The sequence below is a fragment of the Bombus pyrosoma genome, linkage group LG17, assembly GCF_014825855.1.
Source record: "Bombus pyrosoma isolate SC7728 linkage group LG17, ASM1482585v1, whole genome shotgun sequence".
NCBI classification, from domain to species: Eukaryota; Metazoa; Arthropoda; class Insecta; order Hymenoptera; family Apidae; genus Bombus; species Bombus pyrosoma.
Window position 1 is genome coordinate 1,666,306 of NC_057786.1, and position 16,766 is coordinate 1,683,071.

The 16,766-nt window shown below is 39.8% G+C and overlaps 2 protein-coding genes and 1 long non-coding RNA gene across 3 annotated transcripts in view; 2 read left to right on the forward strand and 1 right to left on the reverse strand.

Annotated features, from left to right (window-relative positions):
• LOC122576957 (neurexin-1) overlaps positions 1 to 16,766 on the reverse strand; it is a 623,013-nt gene that overhangs the window by 83,263 nt on the left and 522,984 nt on the right. The window contains exons 17-18 of the mRNA XM_043747905.1: positions 12,718 to 13,040; positions 8,778 to 9,069 (exon numbers count right to left, since the gene is read on the reverse strand). Of these exons, the coding sequence (XP_043603840.1) occupies positions 8,778 to 9,069; positions 12,718 to 13,040 (615 nt within the window). The remainder of the gene's footprint in view (positions 1 to 8,777; positions 9,070 to 12,717; positions 13,041 to 16,766) is intronic.
• LOC122576961 lies at positions 1,731 to 3,428 on the forward strand. The gene is made up of 3 exons (XR_006319975.1): positions 1,731 to 1,772; positions 2,059 to 2,405; positions 3,301 to 3,428. It is a non-coding gene; the product is annotated as an uncharacterized LOC122576961 (long non-coding RNA).
• On the forward strand, positions 6,420 to 9,369 carry LOC122576956. The gene is made up of 2 exons (XM_043747904.1): positions 6,420 to 7,187; positions 7,419 to 9,369. The coding sequence occupies exons 1-2, from the start codon at positions 6,808 to 6,810 to the stop codon at positions 7,444 to 7,446; spliced, it is 408 nt and encodes a 135-aa protein (XP_043603839.1). The 5' UTR covers positions 6,420 to 6,807; the 3' UTR covers positions 7,447 to 9,369.

The window sequence follows — 16,766 nt, forward strand, 5'->3', positions numbered from 1 at the left end:
GTACTCAACACATTCATAGACATTTTACTTTGGACAATTCGTCTAAAAATTGATGGACGCATCCTGAGCTTTGCAGGTTCTGTAAATAACATCGAACTTACTTTGTATTCTTTGAAAACATCACAGAAATACAAGCAATCTGACTGCAGTTTCTGACGATTTTTTAAATTTTTGTGACTATAAATGTTCTTAGAAATTTGATTAAAAATTGACATTTTACTTTTGACAATTCGTCTAAAAATTGATGGACGCATCCTGAGCTTCGCAGGTTCTGTAAATAACATCGAACTTACTTTGTATTCTTTGAAAACATCACAGAAATACAAGCAATCTGACTGCAGTTTCTGACGATTTTTTAAATTTTTGTGACTATAAATGTTCCTAGAAATTTGATTAAAAAGTGTATGGTACTCAACACATTCATAGACATTTTACTTTTGACAATTCGCCTAAAAATTGATGGACGCATCCTGAGCTTTGCAAGTCCTGTAAATAACATCGAACTTACTTTGTATTCTTTGAAAACATCACAGAAATACAAGCAATCTGACTGCAGTTTCTGACGATTTTTTAAATTTTTGTGACTATAAATGTTCTTAGAAATTTGATTAAAAATGGACATTTTACTTTTGACAATTCGTCTAAAAATTGATGGACGCATCCTGAGCTTCGCAGGTTCTGTAAATAACATCGAACTTACTTTGTATTCTTTGAAAACATCACAGAAATACAAGCAATCTGACTGCAGTTTCTGACGATTTTTTAAATTTTTGTGACTATAAATGTTCTTAGAAATTTGATTAAAAATAGACATTTTACTTTTGACAATTCGTTTAAAAATTGATGGACGCATCCTGAGCTTTGCAAGTCCTGTAAATAACATCGAACTTGCACGTAAGACATGTATATGCATAGGCAAATGCATTGTGCTACTTCGACTTTGTATTCTTTGAAAACACCACAGAAATACAAGCAATTGATCTGCAGTTTTCTGACCATTTTCTTTCGTTCACCTATTGCACAATTGCTGCCGATCTTTGCACAAATCCTTCGCCTCATTTGGAGCAATCGTAATGGACTTGACAATTAAATATTCTACGACGACGATGATAAACGATATCACATTGAGAGTGAGATTATAACGGGTGTCACGTTTTATACAGTTCACATTTCTATCGTATTATAAATGTTTTCTCGCGTAACGACGATAAAGGAAAATGATCTTTGCCATGATTTTTGTCGACTAATTATCAGTTACATGAGAGTAGACGACCCTTTCAGCATGTAAATATGTAGCATCGAAGAACAAGCGTAATTTTTTATCTCGATGCTTCTCAAACTGTTTGTCAACGTTTTAAGCCGCACGATAACGTTAAGGCTAATCGATTAATCGGTTCACTCTTTTTACAAATTTCCCCAGCGATCGAACTCGCTAGCTAACTGATATCTCTTCCAACACCATAAACTCGATTTATCAGGCGAAAATATGTCTCTTCTAAACGCTACAACTTATTGTTCTGAAGATAGGCGACGATAAGCGAGCGTGGCGAGGAAACTACTGTCTTCCTATTTTTTACATTTTTTATTTTTACTATGTGCAAGTTTCTAATTGGTCTGGGTGGTTGGCTGGAGGTGGTTCGAGAGACGTTGAAGAGGGGATTTTCGCTGTTATAAATTATTTTGCGAACCATGCCAGGTAGGTTTCCTCGTTTTTCTGCCTATGGTCACCCCCGCTGTCGACGAAATATTTGCAACGCTTTTTATAGTACGTGGTAAGTCTTCTGCTCAGCCGCGAGTCCTTCGCTACTTGAAACTTGAACTTCTGACACTCGGACGACGCTGCAGATGCGACCACATGCGTTTAACGTATAGTTGAAAAGTACAGACAGATTTTCTAATTTTCTTCTCATTTTCAATCGTACAATTTTGCACCTGCGTTCGTCATCACATGTATCTCATACGAGTTATATTTTCCTACGTCTTTTACATTTCGTTTGGGAAACGCTAATCGCTGACGATAAGCCTGTTATCACTGCATATCACCGGATATTCTTCCAGTACAGCGGCATTCGAAAGGTCCCAGCAATTTTCCAAGTACGATGAGAAACTGGTTCAGCGATATGCCATTTTGGACGAGTAGTTTCTTCATTTTTACGATTCTGTTGGCAACAACGTTAACGTTGTCGAAATGCGAGGCAATGGACGATCCAAATGTATTGGCATCTTCGCGAACCGAGATGCGAGCGGACAAGGAACTCGACTTTAGGTATATAATTGACGTTCCACTACGTCGATGTCCTAAACATCAGAAAAGGGATCACTTGGGAAAGTGCAGAGACATCTTGTGAGTATGCTGTTACACCTCCGAACATTTACGTCAGCTTTGGATAAATTACAGAAAAAAAGTGAGTTTGAGTAAAGTTTAGTTAATTAACCGATTACAATTACGTAAAGTTTATTTGAACCGAAAGATAAAAACTAACTTCGATCGCTTTATCGCGTTTGTTTCGCACGTAACGTAGACAAAGTAGCTTTATTTCGTGTTTAGCTCAATCAGGTAAATCGCTTTCGAATAATTTTGAATTTTATTTAATTCTCTGGAATAAGATGACTAGTAGTTAATTTGAGATTGTTTATTTGAATGTTAAGTATCTGACGAAATATATGTCACACGTGTACTTGAACTGTGTGCGATCTGATTATTTTACGAACATAGCGACATTTGCTTTGAAAATTGCTTTGATTTCCATTGACCTTAAGTCTGCGAGCTTGCGTACACCAGCACCTCCTATCGAGACAGCTTTGGCACCAGAGAATTGAAAATTATTTCAGACGTTATTTCGCGAGATTTATTCGAATATAAAATATCATTTTAAACGTTTTAAAGTCACAGCCAAGCGGAACGAGACGAAATAGTCGTCCTTCAGACACTTCATTTAAAACAATGGCCAAACCCGAGTTACTTTCCCCGTGCTTTTTAATAAACTGTCTGGTCGTTGATTATATTGATTAATATAATAACACTGACTATCAACAAATCATTTTTTACCTACGTAAATAAACGAATGACATGATGTTACAACAATGACAGCAGAGTAGAAGACAGAAAATAGCTGGACAAATGTGAAAATAAACGCGGTAACAAACGAAAGCATTTAATGTATCGAATTAATTTCATCCATTCTGCACTGGTTTTAGACCAATTAACAGTTTAGTCCAACGCGTATAACATAAAATTGTAAAATTTCTTCGCAACGACGATTTGTAACATTAATTTCATATTTTCTTCTCACGTTTCAGTGGAGTTCCTACGAACGGTTGCGAGCTTGCAGCGACAAAAATCCTGGATCTACTTGCGATAATTTTCACCTCACGAATATTTTCCTCTCTCTTATGTTTGTAGCTACGATGAAATAAATCATTTCAAAAACAGCATATGCATAACGTTTGTTTCCTTCGCGCTGCACTTGCCAATCGTTTTACAAGTTTTCTGTCCGACGGTGATGCACGCAGATTGCGATGAAACTTCGCGCAAACGTTGCTCGTTTTTCGCTTTAAGGCAGGGGATTAACCCTTTTTATTATTTTTTAAGTGTTTATTAATCGATAAAAGATGCGAAGCGAGCAGGAGTCATAGCGTATCGCGAGAGTGAGATCCGCGGGAAGGATATTTCGGAAAAATCACTTGTCTGCGAAGATCGCGTAAAAAGATTCGATTTAGGCGAAATGGCTCGGATAAAAGGGATGATCTGTCCCTTAGGGCAAAGGCAGGTCCCTTAGGTAGCCGCGATCAACGCTTACGAAATGTTTCATGAAAATCGGCGCGTGGACGTCGAAAATGTTTTCCACGATATGTTATTAAGGAAACTGAAAAAATCGTGGAAAACACGATTAGAAGATTGGTAAATAAAACGCAGACAGTAAACAGAATGTTGATTATGAGTGTACGCTACTTCCGGATTTTTTATGCGAGATGCAACTACAAAACAAAAAAAATCTCATATCTATTTCATTTTTCCGCGATTTCCAATGCTTCTGAGCAACTGGTAAACAGCGTGAAGTCGTTTCCTAGCGATAGCGAAGAGTCACGAGTTTGTTCAAGTTTGTTACGGTACGCGTAAAATGCTCGTTTTATTTCCCGACCACGCTCCCTCAAGAACAAAAAGTTATCATCGCTTTGAAGTTGTTTTACGGTTTCGTTTTACAGTTTTGTCTTTGCCCTTTCGAATATTTTACGTTCATTCGGCTGCCTTCGGATGCGCTCGGAATATTTTTCCATAGCTCGTCCGCAGTTCTCGCGCTGATTACAAAATGCTCTTCCGTTCTGTTTCCCAACATTCCGAACCCTAAAACGCCGGTTTCGATCAACCAGTTAGCTGCTGCGACCTCTGTGAAAACTCTGAAAAGCGTGCACCGTAAACGTGTGGCAAAAAGTGACGAGTATACTCGTCAAACGCAGAGTACGTGCGGCTGTCGCAGCGTAGAAATAAGTTGCGACGAAACGGCTGTTTTATTTTCCTTACGCGTGACGAGTATACTCGTCGCGAAGAAATGGCAATATTTTGTGTTACGACGAGTATACTCGTCAAACAGAGTACGTGCGGCTGTCGCAGCGTAGAAATAAGTTGCAACGAAATGGCTGTTTTATTTTTCCTACGCGTGACGAATATACTCGTCGCGAAGAGATGGCAATATTTTGTGTTACGACGAGTATACTCGCCAAACAGAGTACGTGCGGCTGTCGTAGCGTAGAAATAAGTTGCAACGAAATGGCTGTTTTATTTTCCTTACGCGTGACGAATATACTCGTCGCGAAGAGATGGCAATATTTTGTGTTACGACGAGTATACTCGCCAAACAGAGTACGTGCGGCTGTCGTAGCGTAGAAATAAGTTGCAACGAAACGGCTGTTTTATTTTTCCTACGCGTGACGAATATACTCGTCGCGAAGAGATGGCAATATTTTGTGTTACGACGAGTATACTCGTCAAACAGAGTACGTGCGGCTGTCGCAACGTAGAAATAAGTTGCAACGAAATGGCTGTTTTATTTTCCTTACGCGTGACGAATATACTCGTCGCGAAGAGATGGCAATATTTTGTGTTACGACGAGTAGACTCGTCACGCGTAAGAAAAATAAAAGTCTTTTCGTTGCAACTTATTTCACACACAAAATATACACAAAATATTGCCATTTCTTCACGACGAGTATACTCGTCGGAAACAGCTAACTGGTTACAGCTTGTGTACCATGGAACTTTGAATATCCGAGCTAATACACGTCGGTCGGATAGTCGAATCGCTTCGCTTTCATATTTGTGAAGATTAGAAGAGCAGATTATACATCTCGACTTTACTGTTTTATAAAAATTCACGTTGAACAGAGACGATTTCCGCGTAGGAATAAAATAATTTCCTTCAGATCCTATCTTCGTTGGGCAATTTTCTTTCCAAGGAACGCGCAACATAGAGAATATCTTACGTCTTTATTGTTTGGAAGAACATAAACTGAGATTGATAGATGGACAGAGAGCATACAAGTAACAGTAGCAACTTTAATACGATAAGTAGGTCAAAAAACAGAATCAGAAAATAAATGAATGAAACGAGCGTGTAGCAAGCATAGCAAACGCATCTCAGATAGCTTTAAAAGTCTGCCAACTGTAAACCAAGTCTGTTCCTTAGCCGTGAGGCTGAGATGAAGATTAACCCACTGTTAAGTAAAGCAAAACGCAGATTATTTTGATGAATACTAAATAAAACATACATTAAATAATCCTAGTCTTACTGTGCTCATTCTTCCAATTCATTTCGATTAAGCAATACGCAAGATTGGTTCATGTAATCGAGTGGTGAGTAACCAAGGTACTTCAAGCAACAGGAAAACTCAGCTCAAACAAACAGATACTATAAATGAAATCTCATTGGTATAAATAAAGTTGATTTTTATTTTATTATTATTTCTACGTTATTTGTATCTTATTTAGTATCTTTGTATATTTTTCCGTAACATTTCATTATAATTTTATCGGCTCGTTTATACAACGTAACGGAAGATATGTTGGGTTGGCAACTAGGTGATTGCGGATTTTGTCATTGCCATCTAATGAAAAACTCCGCAATCACTTAGTTGCCAAGCGAATAATAAAAACTCTGATAAAAGTAGCTCTTTCCCTAAGACGTGCGCGACATCAGAAACTTTCGCGATTGATCGTATACACGCGTGGCGTCTGTTTGGAATTTTCCAATTACAGGGGATCTCCAGAAGAACGATGATTAATAGCAACTTGTGGAAATACTCGCGTGCATTTTGTGATTATAAAAATTCCTCGAACGGTTTATCGTCTGGCAACTGTTATCAGTCGTTTATCGTGCCGTACCGTTGCTCAGTATCGTTAATAAAAAGCGAGACGCCGGTCGAGATGGTCAAAAACTGCTAATGATTCTAATCTCGCTTGTGGTGGAATATTGTGGTTACGACGCCGGATGCGTTTCTAGTTAAATTGCACGCAACAATCTGCTCTGCAGATCAGATCGCCTTTTATTTCAACAGTGGCCAGTCGTACAAGACCTCTGTCTTCGTAGTCTCCTATCTGTCAGCCAGTTTCTCGCCGCGTTTTCACACGTCCACGTGGACGACGACTGTGTCGCGTACGCGAAATAGCTGCACAGCCAACGTACTTGTCACTCGTAGCTCAACGCGATCGTCAACCGTAGCTCGCAAATTAGCAAGAAAAGTGGTGAATAATTAACGACGACATTGTAAGTAGTGGAGTTTCCAATCGAATTATCTCGGTGGAAAGGAAGAATGAGATCCATCAGCGTGCAATTGTTCATCGGCATTGTCTTCCTTCTTCTCGTGGCTCGATCGTCAGCAACGTTGACAAAATTGACCACGTTGGACGATGTGATGCCCGATAAGTGGAGGGTCGTGTCTTCTGGCCAACCTCCGCAAATCGAGCTCCGCTTGTTCAAGAGTCACGCGCCGGAGGACAACACTTGGTCGAGCAGCATGGAATACACGATCTCGCAGAGCACCGACGAGCCGGAAAACCAGGACGCGGATAAGAAAGCGAAAAGCGCTATGCCGAAAACGCAGCTCGGGTCTAGGCACATCATTCGAGGCGCCAGGTTCAGGTGTCCCACGGGCCAGCGAAGGGATCACTTGGGAAAGTGCAGAGACGTCTTGTGAGTGTTGCATTGTATCTTCTCGAAATTTTCCTACTCTTCCAACGCGTTCCAATGATTCTTCCAACGTTCCAATGATTCGCCTGTATTTCGATGTTCTGTCCGCGTTATGAAGAGCATCATCTTTCTCGTGCACTTGATTAAACAGCTGCACTTTGCATTTTCTACGAACGGCCCGCGATTCTCTTGGGTACGTTTCACCTGATTATCCAAATTTTTATCCAATTTCAGCGTGGTACCACTTCAAAACGATGTATAAGCGCATTGGGCAAGAAACAGAGCAGAAGACACAGAGCCTCGTGAAAGTTCCATCTTCCATCGGCGAGTTTCTTTCTCCTCCTCAAAGTTTTCTCTTTAAAAAAAAGGAAGAGGACCTTCGATGTTCTCTTCTTCCAACTTCTCTCACTTGTTACACGCTTACACGGACTCGGATCGATATCTCAGTCGGGCTGAAGGATCGTCAACGTGATGCTGACGTAATGAGACGAGATAAAGCGATTTTCGAAAGTATCAACGGTATCGTTGTATTATTTATACGCCAATGCGTCTGATGGATGTTATTACGCGCGATACTCATCGATTTTCAACTCTTTATCTCGCGGCGCGATATATCGGCCGAGCCAATCCCTCTTCGCTTCTGCCACAGCGCGATTTATCGTTCACGGGATTTTCGAAATTCACCGTGATTCATAAAGTAATATTTCGCCTTCCAACTATCCCGATACGCTTTTACCCTGGTCGAAGGTCAGCGATATATCACTAAGCAGCGTTCCTTACTTGCCGGCTCGAATAAATGCTCGCCCTGTTTTATATTTGAAGCATGCAGAGCTCCGGCTATAAATTAGATTTCCGCGTTTTATAACGCGGCATCACGTCGGCTTCACTTTTTCCGTCAAACACGACATAAATGTCCAATGTGTTACGCGTGTTGTACCAAACGTTCCATTAGCATCGTGATAAGGCTGCACTATGGCGATTTATGCTGGTCGAATTAGAAACGTAGTCCGCGTACTTCTACTAAGATTAGAGATGTCATCATACGTGCTCATATTTGTTAGTTAAAACAACCGTTTACCGGTTAGCCGTTGCGACCTGTTTGAGAAACGTAAGCGACGACGAGTATACTCGTCAAAGAGCGCGATTACTAAATTGCAATTTAAACAGCAAATTGTAACTACTCTTTACGCGTGACGAGTATAAAGAAAGCTACCTGGTTAAAATAGCAAATGGGTTTCCTAGCGTCTGGTAAATTCCATTTTCCGATCCGAATATCTTGAAAAACATGTAACGATAGCAAAAATAATTGCGTTAAAATTGCGCCGTGCTTCCTCGAAATATGACGCAAGGTATATGGAAAATTGTATGGGTAAACTGAGAGGCGAGAAAACTCGCGTGGAAGATTCCTGCGAATTTCCTACTGCGAATGTTTATGTCAAAGCTGTCGATAATTAGAGTTAGCTCCTCTTTCACAGAGATTCGAGTTAGCCACGCTCGATCGTGTTTTGTCTCGAACAATTGTCGAATGAAAATGGCACCTCTGAAGGAGCCGGGGAGGTTCAAAAGAAGAGAATTTCAAAAGACATTACTCACCGATGTATAAGATTCCATCCAGGTCGAGGTTCTCGTTGCTGCCCTGACTATTGACAGCTGTCACATGGTCATCGACAGCGAGCGTGTGTCTTTTCGGTGCTGGCCTTCCGATGCTCACTGCGTGCCATTTGCCGTCGTTCAGCCTGGACCTGGAAGTGTCCCTGACTCTGACCGGGCCGTCACCCAGGTCGAACACGTAATGAATGTGTCCGTTGACCAGCTCCACGGCGATGAAGTCGCGTTCTCGACCGGCGTTGTACAGAATTAGACCGTTCGCTTCGCGTGTTCTGAACTGCAAGGCGAGAAACAGCGTGTTAATCGACTTAAACAAACGTAAGTTTCCCTTTGTAGTTCGTGGCCCTGCATCTGCGACAGCTGCGACGACCAGCTCGCAAATAAGAGAATTTTGGACGGGAAATGCAAGTGAAGTATAAATGAGAAATAAGTAAGTGCTAGTGTGTACGCCACTTAATGCGCGCTGTTGACGAAAGAAAGTGGAAGTTGAAATTGGACCTGCTGTTATGTTTGTAAAATGTACGAAGCGTAGAATTCATGTCGAGGTGAATTAAAATAAAGAATTGTTTCTAAATGATTTACCTGATTCTTAGTATAAAATAGATTTATTTTCCTTATATGTGTTTTAAATAAAAATAGCAAAGGTGTCATTGAATCTTTCTTTTCAATCAAATTTTCAATAAAATGTTGCTCAAGTCTGAGTTCAGGCGACGAGTTAACCCTCTGCCTGCGATCCTATTTTTAACTTCATACTGTATCGTTTATGTTCATACGATGCTTTTTAAGCTTTTGTGTTTCAAACAATTCTGGAATATTCTTCCAAACTTCTACAACATCATCCAGTACTTTTTATCGTTGCACGTCACCTTGTTATCTCTAAGCAGAGCAAAGTTTAACCAGTTAGCTGTCGCGAGCTCTTTGAAAACTTTGAAAAGTGTGTATCTAAAATCGCAGAAAGTAAGCGACAGCGAGTATACTCGTCAAAGACTGCAATTACGAAATTGCAATTTTTTAAACAACGAATTGTAACTACCCTTCACGCGTGGCGAGTATGCTCGTCATAGGGCAAAATACTGCTATTTCTTCATGACGAGTATACTCGTCAAAGACTGCAATTACGAAATTGCAATTTTTTAAACAACGAATTGTAACTACTCTTCACGCGTGGCGAGTATGCTCGTCATAAGGCAAAATACTGCAATTTCTTCATGACGAGTATACTCGCCAAAGACTGCAATTATTAAACTGCAATTTTTTAAGCAACGAATTGTAACTACCCTTTGCGCGTGGCGAGTATGCTCGTCATAAGGCAAAATATTGCCATTCCTTCATGACGAGTATACTCGTCGAAAAGCGACTAACTGGCCAAATAGAAACGTGGGAGAAATGAAAGAATGACTCGAAATTATCGGTCGAAAAGTACGCGGATGGAGGGTTAATTAACAGGCGTCTGTTCTTCCAACAATACAAGTTCGATCGCGAAGATCGATCGTTCTCTTTGCACGAGTATCAAAGCCGCGCTTCTCTTTCAAGAGAAAAACTGTGGATGGAATTAAACGAGCGAGCCGGAAGTTGTATGAGAGGCGATGGAAAAACAGCAGAAGCTCGTCGATTAGAGTCGACGTAATTACGAAGGTGACGGCCAGAGAAGAGCTTGTCTGTCACTTGACACAGAAGAACGGCGCATGATTGGGTTTTTACGTGCGCCAGCGTCACACGTGCCACGATTAATCCGGAGTTTGTGCATCGATTCGTGAGCACCGAGCACCGATCCAGGCCAGGATGGATCTAACTGGGCGAACCTTTTGTGGAGACGCGTCACCGTTGACATTTCATTTCCTCTGTGGTCTCTGAGGCACGACACGCGAGTTTCCCAACGTGGGCTGAACCACTTTTCCCACCAGATATTTCAACCGGCCTTCGTAACGCTCCCGTTCGCGTGCTAGTAACGTCCCCGACGTTTTCAAACTTTGTTAAAGTTGAATTTTGCGCGGAATAATTAGACACCTTGTATGTTGCTACACCTTGTTTTTTCATTTTAACGAGTCAGCTGTTGCATCCTCTGGAAACTTTGGAAAGTGTGTACCTAAAACGTGTGGCAAAAGGTAAGCGGTGACGAATATACTCGTCAAGCACAGGGTATGCGTAGAGATTATAACGTAGAATTAAAGTAACGTGTAATCGGATGACTGTTTTGTATCTTTTACGCACGACGAGTATACTCGTCATGACGCAAGATATTTGCATTTCTTCATGACGAGTATGCTCGTCAGAAACAGCTAACCGGTTAATGTAACAATAGCGTAACGAGGAAATATCGCGTACTTCAGGTGCAGTAACGTATTAGAAACGAGAAATTGATTCGGATCAGCGAGAAAGTGGGTCCGTTTATTTGCTAAATTCCCAGAAAGCAAAAAAGTAGGAAAAATCAATGTATCGATCAAAGTGCTTCAGCGATAAAATTAAACAAACTTCAAAAAGTAAAGTTATAGGCGCTTTGGCTTCCGAGTAGCTCATACAGATATAAATAAAATATACAACAAAATAATTTCCAGGAATTAAACCATATCTACATATACACGTTACCGAATTATAATAATTGCGACTGAGAATACCAACATTAATCGAACTTTTCTTTCGACCAGCAGCAGCTACATCTAGAAAACTATGTTTGACGACCTGTCGATTTCATAATTGAACTTGGCGAACTCTGCGGCAAACTGCTTAGCATGACTCAAACATCCTTCTGGATTGCCATTTCTTTTGGGATCTGGTAAATGAAGAGTTTCTTTTCTACCTGCTATCTATCGTTTTCTAATCTTAATGAAAATCCAATTTAAAAATACTGATGTTAATATTTACAAACAATGACTGCAAAAATGTCTCGATCACACAGCATGACTCAAATATCCTTCTGGATTGCCATTTCTTTTGGGGCCTGGTAAATGAAGAGTTACTTTTCTACCTGCTATCTATCGTTTTCCAATCCTAATGAAAAACCAATTTCAAAATACTGATGTTAATACTTACAAACAATGACTGTAAAAATGTCTCGATCACACAGCATGACTCAAATATCCTTCTGGATTGCCATTTCTTTTGGGATCTGGTAAATGAAGAATTTCCTTTCTACCTGCTATCTATCGTTTTCTAATCCTAATGAAAAACCAATTTCAAAATACTGATGTTAATATTTACAAACAATGACTATAAAAATGTCTCGATCACACAGCATGACTCAAATATCCTTCTGGATTGCCATTTCTTTTGGGGTGTGGTAAATGAAGAGTTTCTTTTCTACCTGCTATCTATCGTTTTCTAATCTTAATGAAAATCCAATTTAAAAATACTGATGTTAATATTTACAAACAATGACTATAAAAATGTCTCGATCACACAGCATGACTGAAATATCCTTCTGGATTGCCATTTCTTTTGGGGTGTGGTAAATGAAGAGTTACTTTTCTACCTGCTATCTATCGTTTTCTAATCTTAATGAAAAACCAATTTCAAAATACTGATGTTAATATTTACAAACAATGACTGTAAAAATGTCTCGATCACACAGCATGACTCAAATATCCTTCTGGATTGCCATTTCTTTTGGGGTGTGGTAAATGAAGAGTTTCTTTTCTACCAGCTATCTACTTTCTCTTTCTCGTGGCATCTCGTCCACATGAAAAAGCAAACAGCTCTCTATCGTTTTCTAATTCCAATGAAAAACCAATTTAAAAACACTGATGGTAATATTTATACAATGAAACAATGACTATAAAATATCGTGCTGAAAAATGTCTCGATCACACAGATACACTAGTCACTTTTAATGTTTAATTTTTACAAACTTTGTTAAAGTTTTAATTTTTCAAAGAAAAAAAAGGAAAAGAAAAGAAAAGGTAAAAAAATATTATTGAAAAATGTTTACCTGGAAATAGATATTCGTTTCCACGTACGCTTTCAGCACGGGCAAGCCGACGAACGTGTGCTTTGATGTGAATGTCACCGGATAATGGACTGGATGGTTCCTTTTGCTGAATTTCCCCGTAACCCTGATGATCGGTGTTACACCTTGATGAGAAGCTTGATGATTGCCGGAACTGCGCGCTATCTCCAGGTACGGGTAGCCGTTGAACCAGATTTGTTGGAGAAAACCAACGAAGTGCGGGATTTCCTCTCCGGCGTGCAAGTAGCCTCCGACGTGCAGCGTTCGGAATTCCAAAATGCTTTGCTTGCCAAGCTGCGTTTCGGCTGTCAAACAGAGCGGACAATTTTTCAGAATTTTGTGGGAAATTATGGCACGTTGTTGCACGTGTCGCTCTTCTCGAACGGTGGCGTGATCTTAATTTTAAAATATGCTGCTCCATCGTCTGAACGTTTCTTCCTATCCAAATGATTTTTAAGTACAAAAATGACGCTTCGATAAATTTCTACAAGCTCGACATTCTTTTCGGAGGGACAGGTAGCTCGATTTATCGTTTGCACTTTCTTCGGCAAAGAGGAAAACCTGTCAGAGTTTCTAAACACGGGCCACGTTAAATAAGAAAATGGACTGAGATTAAGGGGAAATCATTAATAAGAATCTGGCCTTGCAACGAAAGAAAGAGGAAGAGCAGAATCGCGAGAGTCGAAGGAAACTCGAGCTGCAAGTTACACGGGAACTATTTTAATTATTAGCCGGCCCTGGGATTGTCCTTATCCAGGGACAATGAAATCGGCGCATTGTTCTTTGCGACCATCTTACCGGAGTCGAAGCCATTAAGCTTAATTGTCCCCGGGCACAATGCACTGAACTTTGTAAATTAGTAGTGCGATGTAAGTATCGACAGCCGTTGCTAATAAATCTACCAAAGTTGCCTTGAAACGTAGCTCGCAGCGAAGCTAGAAGAGAAAGGGGTAAGTTTCACCCTATTAGACAATTTTACGTAGATGTTCGTATTAGGCTTGGCGAATTGTTGTTCGTAATGAGGATAATAATTAAAAGTTTGACAGGACGAATCACTTTGACTATTTTATTGTTGTGTCTATTTTAGATATAATACAGTTAATAATCAGAGTGGGTAAAATTGTATTTTGCGCTGAGATCAAATAAACAATCCTCGAACGATTCTTTGTGTTTTGCTTTTAAGCAAGACGCTAAGTAACTTGAACGTTGAATTTGTATTAAAATTGTAGCTTTCGTACGTGTCTCTCAGTTTTATTCAAATTAGCACGGTTGTTTTGATTCCAGCTTTGACCTCAACGTTGGAAAAATCGGTACTTCTGGTGCAGCTGACAATGTTGTTATAATGGAATCAAACATTGCTTCAGGAATATTTAATGCAAATACGAAATACGAAAAAAGAAACTGCCTCATTTAATAGCTGAACTATCATGGATAAGTCTATGTTTCTAGCACAAACGTATGAAAAATACAATGTTTAAAAATCAACAATATTTATCACCTTATTAGCTAACACTGAAAGTTATTTGAAAATTTATTATTTATTTACCTCAGCGCAAAATTATGTTATATCCTCCCTGCGTTATTTATGGTTTAGAAATAGCAAAGTAGCTGAAACGTTAATAGAAACCCGGAGAAAATAAAATACTAAAACAGGAAATTATTTGAAAACGATTTAGCTTAACACAACAACACTGTATTATATTTCTCTGCGTTAGTTCTGGTTTAGAAATATCAAAGTAACTGAAACGCTAATAGAAACCCGGAGAAAATAAAATACTAAAACAGGAAATTATTTGAAAACGATTTAGCTTAACAAAACACTGTATTATATTTCTCTGCGTTAGTTCTGATTCATTTGGACATACGGAATACCACTATGGGGGACAGTAGCAATGAGCCACATAAACAAAATACAAAAATTCTTAGAACAATAGTAAACGCCCCATGGTACGTTAGAAATGAGGATATTCGGAAGGACCTGGGAATACCAACGGTCAAGGAGGAGATTAGCAGATGCGCGGAAAAGTACAGAGAAAGAATAACAACATACCCAAACCGGCTGGCTGCGGAAACGATCAACACAAGAATAGAAAGAAGACTGAAAAGGAAACACCCAGCAGATCTCACAAAGGTTATAACCTAACAAACACGAAGATGGTACCCCGCTGGGGGTAACCATCCACGTGCTATGTATATTTAAGCTATAATAAATGTCCTACTAGACAAATTGTAAAATTTAAATAAACAATGAAAAAAAAGTTCTGGTTTAGAAATATCAAAGTACCTGAAACGCTAATAGAAACCCGGAAATACCAAAACAGGAAATTATTTGAAGACGATTCATCTTAGCGCAAAATTATGTTATATCCTCCCTGTGTTATTTCTGGTTTAGAAATAGCAAAGTACCTGAAACGCTAATAGAAACCCGGAGATAATAGAATACTAAAACATAAAACTATTTGAAGACGATTCATCTTAGCGCAAAATTAATCTTCCCTGCGTTATTTAGAAACAGCAAAGTACCTGAAACGCTAGTAGAAACCCGAAGACAATGAAATACCAAAACAGGAAATTATTTGAAGACGATTCATCTTAGCGCAAAATTATGTTATATCCTCCCTGTGTTATTNTCTGGTTTAGAAATAGCAAAGTACCTGAAACGCTAATAGAAACCCGGAGATAATAGAATACTAAAACATAAAACTATTTGAAGACGATTCATCTTAGCGCAAAATTAATCTTCCCTGCTTTATTTAGAAACGGCAAAGTACCTGAAACGCTAGTAGAAACCCGGAGACAATAAAATACCAAAACATGAAATTATTTGAAAACGATATAGCTTAACACAACACTATTATATTTTCCCTGCGTTATTTGTAATTCAAACGTATTAAAATACCAAGGCAGAAAATTATTTGGAAACGTGTTATCTCGACACAAAATTACATTCTACTTTTCCCGCGTTGTTATCTGCAACACAGAAATAATAAAACACTCGATACGATTCGTTATTTTAAATTGTCGCTTCTTGCCTACTCGGAATACCATTCGCCCGGAATAATCGCGGGTCTGTGCACGTACAAATATACTCTGACCTCGCAAACACGAAACCCATCTGGATCTTCGCAATTGCGGACCGACTAAAGGCTGTCGCGACGAGCGAATAATCAGAACCGCAAAATGAGACACGTTGAAACGCCTTCGTCGTTAAGCCGTCCCCTTAATCGCTCGATCCACAGAATCGAAGTATGTATATACGTTGACGAGAGGCAAACAGGACATAGCTCATGTTCGAAATTACAATGCCAGGCAGCTGGCTGTGATCTGTTAAGGGCCGACCTGACTAACGACCGATAGGGGCCGATCGTGACCCGATCGACCGGCTTAATCGAATCGTAAATTGACATCAAACAACGATCCGTGGAAATTCGTCGAAGCCAACGCTGCCGTGTTAGCCTAATCCGCTTACGGATGAAAGAGTTTCTCGCAAGACACGCTTTAATCACAGCAGCGGTAGTTTTGCGGCAATCGGCGTTCGCTGAAATTTCGCGAAACTTGCACGCGCCGCTGGCGAGTTTCGCCGAGCAACGGCCGATTCCACCGAGTTGTACGTGTAACTGGCGCTTCAGGCCGAGAATTTGATTATAACTCGCAGAATGCTTATCGCTTGATCGAATCGCAAACGAAACAACTTGGAAATTACTGGAATATTGAATTGGCCGGCGCTGCCGATTCCAATTCGCGCACCAAGATAGCCACGTTGCTGTAATTATGTAAATGGAAAAGTGGTGAGTGGCTGACGAAAGTATCGGGATACTTTGAACGTATCGCCGACAGAGATGGCGTGCAACATCACCGACAGTGATTTATCACAATGGTCGCGGAATCACGATTATGGTCGTGATCCAACTTCCTTCACCAGCCTGATTTTTCTCATCTTCAGCGAAATCTTGTTCTTATCTGCCAGCGTAATTTTTCATCTTCAATCATTTCTTATGAAATACTTCGACATAGCTTGCGTAAAAGTATCC

Bases quoted from the DNA above. Each gene is read 5' to 3' on its own strand.
- LOC122576956 (XM_043747904.1), top strand. From the start codon at position 6,808: ATGAGATCCATCAGCGTGCAATTGTTCATCGGCATTGTCTTCCTTCTT. The intron at 7,188-7,418 runs GTGAGTGTTGCA...ATCCAATTTCAG, and splicing joins GGAAAGTGCAGAGACGTCTT to CGTGGTACCACTTCAAAACG.